At 42.8% G+C, this 19001-nt stretch overlaps 1 protein-coding gene across 7 annotated transcripts in view; it reads right to left on the reverse strand.

Annotated features, from left to right (window-relative positions):
- Positions 1-19001, reverse strand: part of ptk2aa (protein tyrosine kinase 2aa) — a 336131-nt gene that overhangs the window by 100450 nt on the left and 216680 nt on the right. For all 7 annotated transcript variants that reach the window (XM_060942653.1, XM_060942652.1, XM_060942651.1 and 4 more), the window contains 6 exons: positions 15136-15215; positions 14967-15029; positions 11868-11922; positions 6451-6591; positions 6212-6289; positions 1453-1560 (listed from right to left, as the gene is read on the reverse strand). In XM_060942653.1, the coding sequence (XP_060798636.1) occupies positions 1453-1560; positions 6212-6289; positions 6451-6591; positions 11868-11922; positions 14967-15029; positions 15136-15215 (525 nt within the window). The remainder of the gene's footprint in view (positions 1-1452; positions 1561-6211; positions 6290-6450; positions 6592-11867; positions 11923-14966; positions 15030-15135; positions 15216-19001) is intronic.

Here is a 19001-nt window from a genome sequence, read left to right on the forward strand (position 1 = left end):
CCACTACGTGCACTGTAAGACGGTCCCATCGGAGACACCAGAACAATAGAAGAAGTAGACGTCTGTGCATAAACCCCTTCTTCTGTAGCATCAGCCACAAAGTTTTGATTATTAATCAGTAGCGTAAAACGAAAGCTGCGTAAAGAGGAGTGAATGGGGGTAGATGGAAGCCGGTACGCCAACATTCTGATATCCTCCAGAATTCTTTAATGGTCCGGAGTAAATTGAATGCTACACGCTGATGGATTACTTTGTTCTTCTACACCCTTTTTGAGGAATGTATTGTTGGACTTAAACCAACATCTGAAGAGGTGAGATCGCTCCTTTTTTTTCCTATTTTTGCTGGCGGGATTGTTTTTGTTTTTGGAAAGGGCACGGGCGGTGCGTGGTTTGGTTATACTCAGTACTTCCGCAGTGTTTGGACTAAAGACTCTGCCCTAAGGGCTATTCTCTCACTCTCTCTCTCTCTCTCTCACTTTGCACCATTAAACAATAAAAATATTTTCTAAGCGCGTTTCATGAACCAAGTTATAGGATTTGTTGACAACTCGCATCGAGTTCGTTACACTTCTACCCGGCGTGAAGCACTGACAGTCATGTGGTTGTGATGTCATCGTAAACAAATCCGTTCTACTCATCCAGCCGACTTCGCAACGGCGCCGTTGCCAGATTTTTCCACTCTGGAACCCGTTCTCAAAAGATTTCGTTTTGGGGCACCCAAAACGCCGGTGCCGTGTGGACGCCAGGCCGAAACGATAAGCAATTTTATCAGATTCACCTGAATCCGTTGCCGTGTGGACAGGGCCTATGACTTAATAATAATGCTGTGATCAAAAAGAAGATTGAGGAAACATTTTTACACTGAAACACGTCCCTTAAAACCACACAAGGAGTTTTACATTACCATCCTAAACATCATAACTATCAGGAGCAGATATGCAACTATCAGAATAAGTAACACACAGAGTCTATGTTGTTAGTAATTTTAGAAAAGGAAAGAAAAAAAAATCAGCTCTTAGTTGCAGGAACAAAATGAAAGAATCCATTCATGTGGTGGATTTGAGGAAGAATGAAGCTCAGTGAAATCAGAGAGAGAGAGAGAGAGAGAGAGAGCGAGAGAGAGAAGGATGGAAAGAAGAGTGAAAGCAACCATGACAGGAAAAAAAAAAGTGTGTGTGTGTGGGAAAACATGGGCTCTAAAGAAATCATGGGACAATTTTACAATTACAAAGACCTAATGACTGAAACAGAATTTACGAAAAGACTAACTTTAATCTATGATCATTTTACTGTTAAAATACGAGTCATAGTTTCATTACAAAAAAATTTCATATACAAATCCAGAAACTTTAAAGGTGCACTACATTGTAATTATTTTTTTCCCCCATCTATTCCAGACAAATAGAAAAATGCACAAGTGTTTTAATATTCAAAGCCTGTGCGGTAGGCTACCTCAGCAGCCCCGGCTACGTCCAGCTGCAGCATGCCTTTCCTCTCTCGCTCCTCCATGCAGGAGTACTGGATGCTCTGCACCTGCGTGAAGTTAGCCAAGTGTGTTGGCTGAAAGAAGAGAACACCGCACATTTAGAAAGCTGATAAGATTTCGATGAACGACACTGTTTGATTGCGGACTGCTAACATCAATTTGCTTGTAAAGTCTCGCTCGTAACCGTTTTATCTTACAATTACTAAGGTTACACAAGTTTGACTCTATGCCCAGACTTTGGTTTACATATTTGACTGAGATAAGCAGGTGGAAAATCAAATCATCTGCCATTAGAGAAAACAGACAAGGATGTGGGATGCAATTCAGTGAGTCTCTGCTCAAGTGCACGGCAAAGCAAAGGCTAGGAAACTGGAGACGCAGATGGAAAGGCAGAACTGTACAGACCAGAAGGTAAATATGACTCAGGTCAACATACTCAAAACGCACGCCTTGAAAATCTGCCCTCAGCCATGACATCAATTTTTACTCTTATCAAAATGCATAATCCCCGTGTCTGAAATCACTCCCTACTCACTATATAGTGAGGTCGCCATTTTGTAGTGCTGTCCGAATGTATAGTGAGAATTATTACACCTTATATAGTGCACTCAAAGTATCCCACAATGCATCACGAAAAGTAGTGTACAACCGATGGTCACTAACCAAGCAATATATCCCATCACGCATTGCGGTCACGCTGAAAGAAATCAAATCAAAAGCCTCAAATTTGATTGAATAAAAGGCAGCGGCAAAGAAGAAAGCATTCAGCCTTGATTTAAAAGAACTGAAAGATGCAGCAGACACAAAGTACTTTGTATTTATTAATGTGGGAAATGCGCTCCGTATCAGGCACGTGCACACATACGGCTTTAGGGGTGCTTGAGCCCCTGCCCTTTTTGCCTCGAATTAAATGTTGCCCTTTTAAAATAATAATAATAATAATAATAATAATAATAAATAATACAGTCCTGTTAGAAGTTTAAAACAACAGCGGTACAAAAACTCCACGGCAATCTACCAATTTTCTTGTAATACGGGGTGGTTGTGTGCGTTGAGCCTGCCGCTTCTCTGTCCATTGCTGCTCCGCTCGAGTGCGGCCAGAGAGAGGGGGCGCGCGGACTGAGTGAGAGGGAAGAAGCCGCTGCGCGCGCTGCCACAATGATAACAGAGGAGCTGTGACAATGAGGCAGCTTGAACATGTGAGTTATGGTCTAACAGTTAGCCCTTTCAAACTGTACGTACATGACATTTGGGCGTTTGTAGGGCTACTGACATTTGTGCGAGTATTTTAATTCTACATTTCCATATTTTGGAAAGGACCGGGAAAAAAAAAAAAAATCATGCACTTGCTGCCCTTTTTCTGACTTTGAGCCCCTGCCCCTCTATAATCCTGTGCACGTCCCTGCGCCGTATAATATGGATTTATTACAAAAATACATATATAGACTTAGACAACCTTTACTGTCATTCAGTATGCAGCAAGTGTACACCCAACCAAATTTCGTTGCAATCTGGCTCAGCACAGAAATAAATATGAAATGTATTAAATTAAATTAAATTATGCAGCAGCAAAAATATTATCAAGTGCAATTGTATAAAGTGACCTGTGGGATTTGGAAATGTTCAAGTTATAAATAGAAGTTTGGGTTTGGAGTTCAGCAGTCTGGTGACCTGGGGGGGAAAAGCTGTTACAGAACCTGGTGGTCCTGCACCGAATGCTGCGGAACCTCTTTCCAGAGGCCAGAGGGGAGAACAGTCCATTGTGAGGGTGTGAGGGGTCACTGATGATGTTTCCGGCTCGAGACATGCAACGCCTTGGTGTAATGTCCTGAATGGAGGGAAGAGAAGTCCCAATGATTTTCTCTGCTGTCCTCACCACTCTCCTCACATTCTTCCAGTCAGAAGCACTGCAGCCTCTGCACCACACATACCCCTTTTCCACCAAATCAGTTCCAGGGCTGGTTCGGGGCCAGTGCTGGTGCTCGTTCAACTTGCGAGCCAGCTGAGAACCAGTTTCCTTTTCCATAGCTCGCGGTGCTAAGCGGAGCCACGTCATTACATCGCTGTATACGTCAGTTACGTCGCTGTATACGTCATTATGTTGCTGTATACGTCAGTTACGTCGCTACGTTTGCATAAACCTTGGCGCGAATATCGAAGCAAAAACAACATGGAAGAAGCAGCAGCAACAACAACAACAATAATGGATGACTTCGCGTTTGTACAACTGCGGCTTCTCGTCGCTTAAAAATGGCGATCTTGTTATTGTTGTTGGTCTTAACAACTCCACCCCCCCCCCGCTGACGTAAGCGGTTCTTTCCTCTGGCCCAGCAGAGAGTTGGTGCTAGCCTGGAACCGGTTTTTCTGGCCCCAGAGCCAGTTCTTTGTCAGTGGAAACAGAAAACCCGGTTCCAAACTAAGCACTGGCCCCGAACCAGCCCTGGAACTGCTTTGGTGGAAAAGGGGCAACAGAGATGCAGCTGGTTAGAACGCTCTCTATGGTGCTTCTGTAGAATGTAGTGAGAATGGGCGGGGGCAGGTGGGCTCTCCTCATACTACGCAGGAAGTGCAGATGTTGCTGTGCCTTCTTGACCAGTGTTCACAGACCAGGTGAAGTGCACCCCCGGAACTTGGTGCTATTGACTACCTCCACGGCCGTGTTGCTGAGGAGAAGTGGAGCGTGGCTGGGTTGGTTTTTCCTGAAGTCAACGATGATCTCTTTAGTTTTGACCACATTCAGGATCAAGTTGTTTTCCCTGCACCAGCCACTCCACCTCCTCTCTATAGGCCAGGTCGTTATCGTCCCTGATGAGGCCCACCACTGTTGTGTCGTCCGCAAACTTCACAATGTGGTTGCTGGTAGCCCTGGGGACACAGTCGTGTGTCATCAGAGTGAACAGCAGAGGGCTCAGGACACAGCCCTGAGGGGAGCCTGTGCTGAGGGTGATGACACTAGAGGTGTTCTGTCCGACCTGCACTGACTGTGGTCTTTCAGTGAGGAAGTCCAGCAGCCAGTTGCACAGGGGAGTGCTGAAGCCCAGGAGACCCAGTTTGTTCACCAGATGCTGTGGAATGATAGTACTGAACGCTGAACTGAAGTCCAGGAACAGCAACCGCACGAGTGTTCTAAATTATTTACCAGCTGGGAGGTCTGTATCGTCAAATACTGTGACCTCGGCCTTGAAAATACTGACCTCGGCCCAGAGGCCTTGGTCAGTATTTTCAAGGCCGAGGTCATGGTATTTCATGATACGGACCGATCTTAAGCTGGTAAATAATATATAAATTTTTTTCTTTACCAAATTCTAACAGAAAATGAAAGCGCCCAAAAGAGAAACCATATTTAATAAACTGCTGGACTTGCTCAGTGTTAGCTACAGTTACAGGTTTTTAGCTTTCTCCTGAAATGTTGTCTTTTAGTTTGTCTTCCTCAGGGTAGTAAAACTCGCTTTCGCTGTGAACACTGTCGTTATCGCTATCCATGCTGTAAAATTAATGCTATTATGCTGAGAAATGCCAAAATAAATGTTGACAAAAAATTGCGACTATGTTTGTTGTTGTTGTGAACGAGCGAGTCGCCAAAGGTCCGTAACCGGGGTCCGGATCGTAGGATTCCGGACTGCTCGCGAGCCAATCAGAGTGCACGATTTGATGGAAACTGGACCGGGAAAAAAATAAATGCATCAAATCCTGCGCAGAGATTGGCTGGCGAGTGGGTCCGTATCCTACGATACGGACCCCGGTTATGGACCTCTGGCAACTCGCTCATTCACAACAACAAACATAGTAGCATTTTTGTCAATGTTTATCTTTTTTTTATAAGATTTATTTTAAGATTATCAAAAATCTTATAAATGCTTGCCAGCATTTCTCAGTATAATAGCATTAATAGCGATAACGACAGTGTTCACAGCGGAAGCGAGTTTTACTACCCTGAGGAAGAAGAAATAAAAGAAAACATTTCAGGAGAAAGATAAAAACCTGTAACTGTTGCTAACGTCGAGCAAAAACATGGCTGAATCCTGAATGACTCAATTTTGTATAAATAGGGGACTACATAGGCAGCAAAATGTAGTTTTTTTTCCTGCCATGGAAGTGCACTTGTGTACCGAGGAGGAAGCCATCTGCATTACAGCCGTGAACGAGGATTCAAAATGGCGGCTCAGCTCGGTTTTCCCTTTCGGGCGCTCTCGTTTTCTGTTAGAATTTGGTAAAGAAAAAAATAAATATATTATTTACCAGCTTAAGGTTGGTCCGTATGGTGAAATACCGTGACCTCGGCCTTGAATACTGACCTCGGCCCAGAGGGCCTCGCTCAGTACTTTCAAGACCTCGGTCACGGTATTTCACTATACGGACCTCCCAGCTGGTAAATAACATACATGTATTTATTATTTAGAAAAATTACCAGCTGACTGATCTGGCACGTTTTAATTGTGCGACAGTAATGACGTAAATAACAGCGCAACAGAGTAGTGTCTGAAAGAGTTTTTTCATTTTATCAATGAGTTCTCTATATAGAATTCCCTATATAGTGAGTAGGAAGTAGCGAACGAGTGAGTGATTTCGGACACAGGGAACGTCTCTTTATTCCTGTTTTGCTGCAAACTGTGGTGGTTTTTTCATTTTTAATTTAAAATTTTCTTTTGCTTGTTTCTCTCATAGGAGTTATTCCGAAGAGGGTGTGATGATGTAAATGTTTGTAGGAGTGAGGATTACACTTACTGTTAAGCCTTTGTCTGTCAGGTAGCTGATGCCTTCCTCAGGACCGATCGCCAGCTCCACTGAGATAACCCAGCTCGACTGAGAGGCGCACACACACACATGGCATTTTGTTATGTCTAATTAAGCAGAAAATCCTCTAAGAACCAACAGGGGGCAGTATAAGACTGCTTACACAGAGATGAGCAAAGCCTCCAGAGCCTTTGGCCAAATTCCCACACCTTCATACACACACTACCTACCCCCAGGGCACATTTAAAGCACTCCTTGTCGAATCTGTAGACTGGTGCGAGGATCTCGAAGAACTTGAGAATGCTCTGTTCATCATTCAAATTGGCAAACTGCTTAAAAGTCTGCTGAATCTGTTTCCGCAAGGTTTTAGCCTGCAATGGATAAGGGGGGGACCTGATAAATGGTTGCAATGTAGCATGACTCATTCGGGTTCTCCAGCTCTGCCTGGAAGACCAATTCTTATCATGCATCTATATGAACAGAAAGATGATAAAATGTTGATGAAATAACTGTGTGCATGTGTGTTAGAATAGAAGAAACCAACAGTATTCAACGTTTAATCAACCAACATCCTGGAAAACATCTTTTCAGTGTAATTATAACCACATTATGGAGATTAATCAAAGACATCTTTAGCAATGAGAATGAAAATAACAAGCACTAAGACCAGCCAAAACAATAAATACATTCAAAACGCAGATCCATGAGTGACCAAAATCGCAGTCAAACTCTTACGCGCTTCTGCTGCAATAATAAACCATTTTAATTAAATAAGATAAAAAAGAGGAATTATAATGAGGGCAGATAATGTAATAGAAGTATAAAATAATATTAAATACATACGCGTGTTCATAAGGGCTTTTCAAAAATGCATTCAGGTTCTTAAAGTGGAGTCGGGCCATACCTTTGTTATTATTTTTAAAATATATAAATACATTTATCTAACGTGCAGGATATTCAAATAACTGGATCGCATTAATTAAAAAAAAAAAATCTACACTGCAATCATAAGTCGTTCGAAACCTTTTAGAATCCGTCCAACACAAAACATATATGATGTAAGAATCCACCGTAAGGAATATTTTCACTAAACATGGTCAAGATGGGGGGGGGAAACAGCATTCCAGGGACAGATGGACAAAAACAGATCACATCAAACAGGCTGGAACATGTGAGCAGTGTGCACGTGTATAAACCGCCCTTTCCTGACAAGAAACAGAGAGTTGTGTATCTTTTCCAAGCATCTACTGAGGAATCATGGGAAAGGCTTGGTCAAAGCCCAGAAACCCGAAGAAAGCTGCAGACAGAAAAAAAAAAAAAAAGAAAAAAAAAATGCAGTCCTGGATTCCCCTTCATTTAATTCACAGTGCTTACAGACAATCAATCCAGAATTAACTACTAATTTTAGCTGACCTTCTCGGACTCGCCAAATAGTGCATATGGCACAAAGCGAACAGTGCTGATTGTTCAAATCTCACATCTGAGCGCTCAATCATTTCTTCCATGCTTAATTTGATTATACTCAATATTGAGCCCAGGGTCTGGACTTTATTACCTGACAGATGGCCGTGGCTGCAGTTTAACTCCATGTGTAATAACACGGCCCTCTGCTGTGTCAATACAGCGTGTTGAAAAATGTTATCTGCCAAGACCCAAAACATCTCGATAAAGAATGATTGTTACTTTTTAATACAAAAAACACACTGAGGTGGGCGCCAATACTTTATCACAGAGTTAAAAAAAAAAAAGGGAAAGTGGGTTGTGCTAATATCCTTCAGTCTCTGGGGTGGGTGGGGGTACATGGTAAAAGAACACCATATTGTGTGCACACACACAGGTTTAATAATGACCTCAGGGGTCAGGGGACACCCCCACCCCCATACTGAGCATCTGTCCAGGGATGTTTTGCAGGGTCACAGAGCACACAGGGCACTTTGTAGCACTGCTGCTCGCTACGCCTTCAAGTGTGCCACAGATTTATCTCCCTCTATACACACATCAGTGGTGACAGTGGCACAGCTCAGGCCTTACGCACCCCCCCCAACAAGTAGACGACCTTTAACATCTCAATCCAACGCAAAGCAGACATTCATGTAAAATTAAAAACATGTCTAGGGGTACAAAAGTGGGCAAGAGGTCATTCTGTTGCACCAGCCGTTCAGCCGAATAAAGGAACATGGAGTGAGGAACATCTTTGGACGATCTTGTTCAAAATACCGCAACTCCTCAAGACGTGACATTTAAAATTTACCAGATTTTCTGGTCAATTTTCAGGAATAAAACAACTAATGAATTAATTAAGCATGGCGTGGAGCACCACTGTAAGATAATTATAAAGGATGGGATGGTGTGATGACAATGTTACAGGTCAAAAAATTTCAACCTCTGTGATTTTTTTTTTTTGGACCTGGGTTAAAAATTTTAACCTAGTTCATAATTCCAACCTCTGTAAAATTTTGGATTATCTAAGGGCCTGTTTACACGAGGACGCTGTCGGGTAAAAACGACCAAACATTTTATCGGAAGTGCCTTTCGTCTACACGGGGACGGCATTTCCGAGGCTGAAAAACGGAAAAAATTGAAAACGCCTTCCAGAGTGGATAAGTTAAAAACACGAACATCGATGCAACAACACGGAGAAGAAGAAGCAGCAACATCGATGCAACAACACGGAGAAGAAGAAGCAGCAACAACAACGACAACAATAATGGATGACTTCGCGTTTGTACAGCTGCTGCCTCTCGTCGCTTAAAAATGGCGATCTTTCGCGGTCTTGCTATTGTTGTTGGTCTTAACAACTCCGCCCCCCCGCTGACGTAAGCGGTTCTTTCCTCTGGCCCAGCAGAGAGTTGGTGCTAGCCTGGAACCGGTTTTTCTGGCCCCAGAGCCAGTTCTTTGTCAGTGGAAACAGAAAACCCGGTTCCAAACTAAGCACTGGCCCCAAACCAGCCCTGGAACTGATTTGGTGGAAAAGGGGCATATGTAAGCGCCTTATGAACTGCAAACGGTTATAGCACAGCTTGTTCTCTTCTCTTTTTTCTTTTCTCGTAAAGCTCTATCCTCGTCATTGTGACTGTCACACACGACCCGCACCAGCTCTCTGCATCTTCGTCTATTCTCTACTGCAGCGTTCCATTGATTTAATACATGGGCACCCTTCAAGGCATTTTTGCAAGTGTCTTTAAACCTCAACTTCTAACCCTAACCCTAGTTCGGCGGCACGGTGGCGTAAATGGTTAGCACTATTGCCTCATAGCAAGAAGTTTCTGGGTTCGACCCCAGAGGCCGACGGGGGCCTTTCTGTGTGGAGTCTGCATGTTCTCCGTCCACAGTCCAAAGACATGCAGGTTAGGCTAATTGGTGGCTCCAAGTTGTCCATAGGTGTGAGTGTGAATGGTTGAGAGGAGAAAACCTTTATAATAATCCAGTAGAAGGCAACGGGAAACCACTACTGTAATGTTCTCTAGAGACTCTGACAGTGGCCACGTCACTGTAGAGATATGCCAAAATGGATGAATGGAACCCTAGTTCCCCGAGATGGAATAGAATACCTTTGTTGTCACTGCACAAAGAAATTTAGTTCATCATAGGAAAGCAAAGCCGCTGCGTACGTGCGCGCCACCACTCTTGGGTACTTCAAGTCCAAGGCCATCCCATGTTAACCTAACTGCATGTCTTTGGACTGTGGGGGGAACCGGAGCACCCGAAGGAAACCCATGCAGACACGGGGAGAACATGCAAACTCCACACAGAAAGGCCCTCGCCGGCCGCTGGGCTCGAACCCAGAACCTTCTTGCTGTGAGGCGACAGCGCTAATCACTACACCACCGTGCCGCCATACAGAAACACTTTTACAGGTCTGTCATCATCCATCCTGCAAACATGGCCGAACCAGCGACGGCGATTTCTAATCAACTTCAGTTCTACGTCTTCAACACTTGGATGTGTTAGGATTTCCTCATTGCTAACGGACTGGTTTCATTTGATATTCATACCAAGATGGTGACATTGCTGAGTGATACGTAGTCGTCTGACTTCATCCTGGTATCAGGTCCATGTTTCACTTCCATACAGCAACAGCAGCGGCATCAAACACTGATTGTAGAGTTTGACTTTGGTCGATATAGTGAGGTCACGTGAATCAAATACTTTTTTCTGCAAGCGTCCAAGAGCACATGATGTCGCTTGAGATTCGAGTTCCTCTTTCATACATGGATGCAAACGGCGCGCCTTTTGGCGGATGCCGCCTTTTTCACGGCTGTCTGGGGGACTTGTGTGAATCGTGCAGATCCGATGAGGTTTTGTTTTTGTTTTTTTGGGGGGGGGGGGGGGGGGGGAGTTGGAGTGTCTGATTATAATTTCATCAAAGTAAATTCTGTATTAAAATTACTAAATAAGCAAATGCCGTTACAGTCCATGAAACATACGAAGTATAAGTATGAGAAAAAAAAAAACAGTAAATCAGAAAGCTGCGCACGTATAACCAATTATGTAACTTACGTTGGACTGATGGAAATCCTTGCGCGTGCAGCGAAGTGCAGCCAGCAGCAGATAATGGCGTGCAGCCAATTGGCTTTACGTGCGCAGTTTTCTGATTTACTGTTTTCTTCTCATACTTATACTTCCTATGTTTCATGGACTGTAACGGCATTTGCTTATTTAGTTATTTTAATACAGAATTTACTTTGATGAAATTATAATCAGACACTCCAACGCCCCCCCCCCCAAAAAAAAAAAAACTCATCGGATCTGCACGATTCACACAAGTCCCCCAGACAGCCGTGAAAAAGGCGGCATCCGCCAAAAGGCGTGCCGTTTGCATCCATGTTCATAGAACGATCACTGGTAACAAAGTTCTTTTAAAGTGCCATTCCACCATTGGATGTATTCTTTGGCATAAAATACAATATATTTTGACAACATATATAAATGGTATCACTAGATAGAGAAATCTTTTAGCTTCAAAATGATATATCAAACATAATTTTTTGACAATGACAAGTATATTAATTTTGCGACCAAGGTCACCTACCCTTTTAATTTCCGCGCGTGATGTCATCGGCAGGTTCCCCTTCTTGTGTACCACGTGACGTGTGACATATTATCAGCAATGGCGGATAGAACGCGATAAAAATAATACCAATAAATCTAGCTAATACCAATAAATCTAGCTAACTGAAAGATTAACTCAAAATTTTTCGCAATTTTTTTGGCCCCCATATACGAGGAGAAATGACTCTCTCACTTTGGGGGTTTCCTGGTCTAAAAATAGACCGACACGTGGTACACAAGAAGGGGAACCTGCCGATGACATCACGTTTCACTACCGCGCGGAAATTAAAAGGGTAGGTGACTTTGGTCGCAAAATTAATATACTTGTCGTCAAAAAATTATGTTTGATGTATCATTTTGAAGCTAAAAGATTTCTCTGTCTAATCATGTTGTCATAAATTATATTGTATTTTATGCCAAAGAATACATCCAATGGTGGAATGGCACTTTAAGACAAAGGTCTTTTATTTGATCTTTGCTTTGAGGTGCACTGGGAAGCTGGAAAACCTCAAACTTTGCTCCTGCTGAACTAGTAAAATTTAATTATAATGCCTGTACAGGTTTGAGTCAGTTCTCTCACACTTTCTTAACTCACCTTGACGGAATCCAGCAGACTCTTGGGGAAGAACCGCCTGAGACCGACATCTTTTCTGGGAAAAAAAAAAAAAAAACAGTTTAGAATATACCCAGTAGAGAACATACATGTCCAAAATGTCTAACACCAAGCAAAGAATCATGCCAGAAATCTTCCAACATTCTCAACGGCGACATCCATCTGTGTTCTAGATCGCTCAGAGACGCGCCAGAGGAAATCGCTCATTAGGCCTCATCCTTTTCAGCAGCTTTTATTTGATCTCAGGATAGATGGACGGCATTCAGCAGGGGACAGTGGCCAAGGTTTTGAATATTTTTAGTGCGTTGTGTCATGTTTCTGATTCGTGGTTTATTACACAGTACACCTACATTTCATTTTAACATACTGGACTTCTCATTCTTTAGATATAAACTGTAAAATAAACGTGCATTTTCTTTTTCCCCCTCGTTCTACACCATGCAAAGGAAACTTTTGTCCTGAACTTTTCTCTTTTTTTTTTTAATACCCCAGTTGGCGGTCAGGGTTTTGGAGGAGTTATTCCTAAGTGCTGACTTTTTGAGTGTCAAATCATTTTATCATGATAAACATAATATTAAAATCAAATCGTCAGTCCAAACTGCTCTGCTTAACATGGCTTGGCACATGACCCTATAATATTGTGTTAATACAGTGTTATTTACGAGCTGTACATGTGGCTTGTCATTTTTATCCATGCTGAAAGCTCTGTTTGGGTAGTGCTGGTGGTGCTGATGCTGGAGTTCAAACCAAACACAATCCTGTCTGTCATCAGTACAGCCACAAAAATCTAAATTAAACTGCTCAAATTTTCAGAGCGATAAAGGGAAACCTAGTCTAGGACCCTAGTCCTGTACAATCCAAACTCCTCGTGCTTGTAACTGGGTGAAGCTGTCACTCAGACTCCAGGTGGTTTGTGATTGGATGCCCCTTACAAATGCATGACAAAACCCATATACAATGGTGGAATTTGACACAAACCTGTATCTCTAATTATTTACAGCACAGATGCTACACACAGTCTCCTTCAGGCATCAGTGTCACGATATTCATGACTCTGATTAAGCCCAGGATAGTGACTGCATGTTGACGTGTTTGACACTTTTCCCCTCAGGGTGTAGACGCTGCTGCTGCTGCACAAACATGGTTTGCATCATTTCTGTGCATGGAGGATGTGGATCACACCGTCACACATGGACTAACAAGTAAACACAACACTGGAAACAGAAAACAACCCCGGGAATCATGGGAAGAGTACTAAACACCAGCATTATCATTAGCATCTGTGAAAAACAGGCCCTTTCCCTAATTACTAGGCTTTGTTAGTGAGTGGGACAGAGTGCCAGAGATTAATTGGTAAAGAGTATTACAAAGACAACTATTTAGCCACTTTTTCCTATATTGTGTCCTTGAATGCAATCAGTACAGTAGTGGTTACAGTCCCAGTCACAATGAAAGTGCCAGAAATAAATCACCATCGACCCTCATTAATTAACTTCACCTCTTTAACAAACCACTCCCCAGCCAGTATCGGATGAACGCTGTACAGGACTGTACCAACACTCTGGCATGGAATCTCTTCATACTAATCCATTAGTACAGTCATATACCGTAAATAGTATCATGTAAAGCAATGTTAGCTCTGACTGCGCAGGACACTCTGCCACCCAGTCTCCCTTAAAAATGTTTCAGTGTTAAGGAGTGGTTTAAATTTATTTCCCTTAGCTGGATAGAAAAATCAATCCATCCATCAATCAAACTCATCCACCCATCAATCAAATCCATCCATCCATCCATCCATCCAATCAAATCCATCCACCCATCAATCAAATCCATCCATCCATCCACCCATCAATCAAATCCATCCATCCATCCATCCATCCATCCAATCAAATCCATCCATCCATCCATCCATCCATCCATCCAATCAAATCCATCCACCCATCAATCAAATCCATCCACCCATCCAATCAAATCCATCCACCCATCAATCAAATCCATCCATCCATCCATCCAATCAAATCCATCCACCCATCAATCAAATCCATCCACCCATCAATCAAATCCATCCATCCATCCATCCATCCATCCATCCAATCAAATCCATCCATCCATCCATCCATCCATCCATCCATCCATCCATCCATCCAATCAAATCCATCCATCCATCCATCCATCCATCCATCCATCCAATCAAATCCATCCACCCATCAATCAAATCCATCCACCCATCAATCAAATCCATCCACCCATCCATCCATCCAATCAAATCCATCCACCCATCAAATCCATCCATCCATCCATCCATCCATCCATCCATCCATCCATCCATCCAATCAAATCCATCCATCCATCCATCCATCCATCCATCCATCCAATCAAATCCATCCATCCAATCAAATCCATCCATCCATCCAATCAAATCCATCCATCCAATCAAATCCATCCTTCCATCCAATCAAATCCATCCACCATCAATCAAATCCATCCACCCATCCAATCAAATCCATCCATCCATCCAATCAAATCCATCCTTCCATCCAATCAAATCCATCCTTCCATCCAATCAAATTCATCCATCCATCCAATCAAATCCATCCTTCAATCCATCCTTCCATCTAATCAAATCCATCCAAATCAAATCCACCCTTCCATCCAATCAAATCTATCCTTCCATCCATCTAATCAAATCTATCCATCCATCTAATCAAATCTATCCAATCAAATCCATCCATCCAATTCGTTGCAGGTCATGGTGGAAGCTGGAGCCAACTCCAGCTGACTTTGGGCAAGAGTCAGGGTGAGCAAGTTGCCAATTGCTTGCATAACCATTTCCACTTACGTTCACACCTATGGGCAAATCTAGAGGACCCAGTTGACCTCATCTGCATGTCTTTGGACTGTTGGGGGGGGGGGAACCCAGAGCACTTCCTATCTGATGGACAGTCAGGATTCTCCTCACTGGTGCATCTCATAAAGGTGGACCCTAGACAACCTTTTTAACAATAATGAATCCAAGTGTGAGTCTCTGACTGCATCTGCGAGCTGAGCGATGTCCAGTGTTTAATAAGTAAAGGTACTCACTCTAACAGCTCGTAGTTGGATTTCTTGTCCAAAGCATTTCCTCTCATTTGTCTGTAAAATCTCCTGCAAAGATCATAGGGACAAATGAACCCATATGAATTCATAATGCAGTTCAGTAATTATTTAATTGTGAATATGAAGCTGAAAAGAAATGCAAGGCAGAACCCACCTGATCTCAAGGCACCCCAGCTTGAGCGCGATGTCCTGGTCGACGTGATCGGCTATTTCCAACATGTAATCGTTCTTCACCTGAGAAAAGACAGAAAAAGACACACTACATTTTTAGTATGACTTTAAAGCAAAAAAACAAACAAAAACCCAAGTGTCTTCTTTTCAGAGCAGAGTACTGTGAAATACGGAGCTGGAAAGATCGCAGGTAAACTTTTGGAACCTTTTACCACATCTATATGACTGACATATGGACTTTTAGTTGAATGAATTAACCACTTTCTCATTCGTCAAGCAATTCCTTTCATCAAGGTACAATTACTTATTCAGCACCAACTCCAGGCCTGACACATACATCTGCATTGTGCTTACACAGTGCAATAAAAGTGCAGATTTCATTAAAAAAAAATAAATAAATACTGGACTAATAGAGCCACGGGTTGGACGCAGCCAGACTGCAATTCATGGCCACGTGGACTGAGTCTGTCTGAAAAGAGCAGATGTTTGCTGCTTTAATGGAGACAAAAGACCAGGCACGTTGTGGATTACAGCCTTAAAAATGAGAGATAAGTTAAACCAGCAGCCCTTAAACCCCTTCAGTGCACCATTACTCTATCAGAGAGTTTGGTTAATGAAGCTGGACACACCTGCTATAGGGCTGCCAGAGACATGGAACTATAACAAACCTCTATTGTTCACATGATGGATGTGCTGAGCTGATTTTACACATTCTGTAGAGTTCACTAGACGAAACAGATGAAATCAGATTAGCTCTGCTCATTAGAATTCCTTCATTGATATTTTATTCATTGCTTCCACATGTTGCAGTAAAACGTTGTCCTGTTTAACGTGTAAAGCCTGGAGTTCTGAGCATACTAGCCTGGGTCACAATGGAAGGAATAAAACATTTTGGGGTGCGCTGTTGGAGAAAAAACAATCAACGACGAGGTAATGTGATGCATCCTGATGTAAAGCAGAGTTACTCTTACAACACCAAAGTTGATTACATTCCAAAACGAAAAACAAAACCGTCATCCTATGGAATCAATTTTGGCCAAAATGTTCATACAATACTTTTGAAATATCAAACAAAAACAACAAATCAAAATACAAAAAAAAAAAAGTCAATTTTTTTTAGACTGGCAAACAAATTGTGTAATCGTGCAAAATCTCAGTCTATTACTCTTCAGAAACCTTTTATTTTTGTTCCGCGTCTTTCTCAGTTTTGTTTGACGTAATTTATTTTGGTTGCGATTCCAGCTTTCTCGTTTGCGCTCCCTGACTTTTTGCTTGCAGTTTTGGCACAAACTTCCCGTGTGGGCGGGCTGTCCAGGAATGCATTCCCATTGGCTAACTTGTGTTTGACTGACAGCTCTGCTCAGCCATTCCCTACTCGGATTGTGGCGGACTGTTTGACGAGTGACCGATCCATTGACGGTAAACAAGGATCGAGTGGACTTCAGTGGCGACTATGATATTGAATTAATTCAACAAAGTGTAAGTACGGGACAAATGTGTTGTGTTGCAGTAGTGCACATTATGCAGGTGTTTCGTGGCAAGTCAAATGTTAGCCTTGGCTCCACTACCCGATATAACCAATCACCAATCCCCCTAATTCTGCGCCGACAAATAGTGGAGCAATATCAGAAAGGAGTTCGACAGTGTAAAATTGCAAAGAGTTTGAACATATCATCATCTACAGTGCATATCATCATCAAAAGATTCAGAGAATCTGGAAGAATCTCTGTGCGTAAGGGTCAAGGCCGGAAAACCATACTGGGTGCTCGTGATCTTCGGGCCCTTAGACAGCACTGCGTCACATACAGGCATGCTTCTGTATTGGAAATCACAAAATGGGCTCAGGAATATTTCCAGAGAACATTATCTGTGAACACAATTCACCGTGACATCCGCCGTTGCCAGCTAAAACTCTATAGTTCAAAGAAGAAGCCGTATCTAAACATGATCCAGAAGCGCAGACGTCTTCTCTGGGCCAAGGCTCATTTAAAATGGACTGTGGCAAAGTGGAAAACTGTTCTGTGGTCAGACGAATCAAAATTTGAAGTTCTTTATGGAAATCAGGGACGCCGTGTCATTCGGACTAAAGAGGAGAAGGACGACCCAAGTTGTTATCAGTGCTCAGTTCAGAAGCCTGCATCTCTGATGGTATGGGGTTGCATTAGTGTGTGTGGCATGGGCAGCTTACACATCTGGAAAGACACCATCAATGCTGAAAGGTATATCCAGGTTCTAGAGCAACATATGCTCCCATCCAGACGACGTCTCTTTCAGGGAAGACCTTGCATTTTCCAACATGACTATGCCAAACCACATACTGCATCAATTACAGCATCATGGCTGCGTAGAAGAAGGGTCCGGGTACTGAACTGGCCAGCCTGCAGTCCAGATCTTTCACCCATAGAAAACATTTGGCGCATCATAAAACGGAAGATACGACAAAAAAGACCTAAGACAGTTGAGCAACTAGAATCCTACATTAGACAAGAACGGGTTAACATTCCTATCCCTAAACTTGAGCAACTTGTCTCCTCAGTCCCCAGACGTTTACAGACTGTTGTAAAGAGAAAAGGGGATGTCTCACAGTGGTAAACATGGCCTTGTCCCAACTTTTTTGAGATGTGTTGTTGTCATGAAATTTAAAAATCACCTAATTTTTCTCTTTAAATGATACATTTTCTCAGTTTAAACATTTGATACCGGTATGTCATCTATGTTCTATTCTGAATAAAATATGGAATTTTGAAACTTCCACATCATTGCATTCCGTTTTTATTTACAATTTGTACTTTGTCCCAACTTTTTTGGAATCGGGGTTGTAAACTGTTGCGACAGAATCGATAGCGTATAAGGAAGGGGTGTATTAATACAAGCCTGAGGCTTCCTTTACAGTCAACGCTAATTTCAGATCCATACTGACCAATCAGAATGGAGAACTCAACAGCGCTGTGCTCTAAACCCATTTCACACAAACCCTGTGGCCACCTCCATCTGTCAGGAGTCATTGTCCATTTCATGCCTGTTCATCCACATAATCTTAAATCCCTCAGTGTAAATCCACACACATGGTGGATCAGCACCATCCAAAGCTCTGGCTCAGTTACTGCACTACATAACCGCAGGACTCACACCCCCAACTCTTTTCTAGTGACAGGCTGCGCGAGTGGATGCTTGTTTTTGAGAACCAGCCCACGTTTTCATGAGGAGTGGGACTCTCCAGAGACCTCGTGATTGGATTTGATTGGGATTCAGAGTGCCACAATGTGAACAGAAATAGATTCTTCATGCATCTCAGACGGTATTCTTTTTTATAAAACTACCTTAAGCTGGCGATGCTTTGCGATGGATTATTGATGAAAATGAGGCGTTGAGCGCAATCAGCACGCGCATATAAGGACATGGAGGCTTTGTGAAGCATCATCATCACAGTCACGTTTGGTTCTAGTAATGTTTATAACTCTGCTTTCGGTTTTGTTTGCATTTTGTTTTTGGAAATATCACACCTGCTAATAAACATTCTTCCTGCGCTTATATCCGTCGACCGTCGTTAAGCCTCGGTCACAACCGGCCGTATGTGCTCCTACGGCCGGTCTACGTGCAAAAAAACGCAAGAAACGCACAGAGGGCGCGTGTGTGACGTGCTGATTTTCGAGCTGTAGACTGGCCGCAGAGGTTCTTTGTCATGTCAAACAAACTCTACGGGCGCTTACGTTTTTTTTCAGGTTGCAAGACAAACTTACAGCCAACGTGTGTCTTTCTCCACAAACAAAAAAAAACGCAGCGATTTGGGAAACGCCAAAAATCGCACGGCCAAAAAAAAATCGTACATCCGGTTGTGACCTAGGCTTT

Source organism: Neoarius graeffei, chromosome 16, assembly GCF_027579695.1.
Source record: "Neoarius graeffei isolate fNeoGra1 chromosome 16, fNeoGra1.pri, whole genome shotgun sequence".
NCBI classification, from domain to species: Eukaryota; Metazoa; Chordata; class Actinopteri; order Siluriformes; family Ariidae; genus Neoarius; species Neoarius graeffei.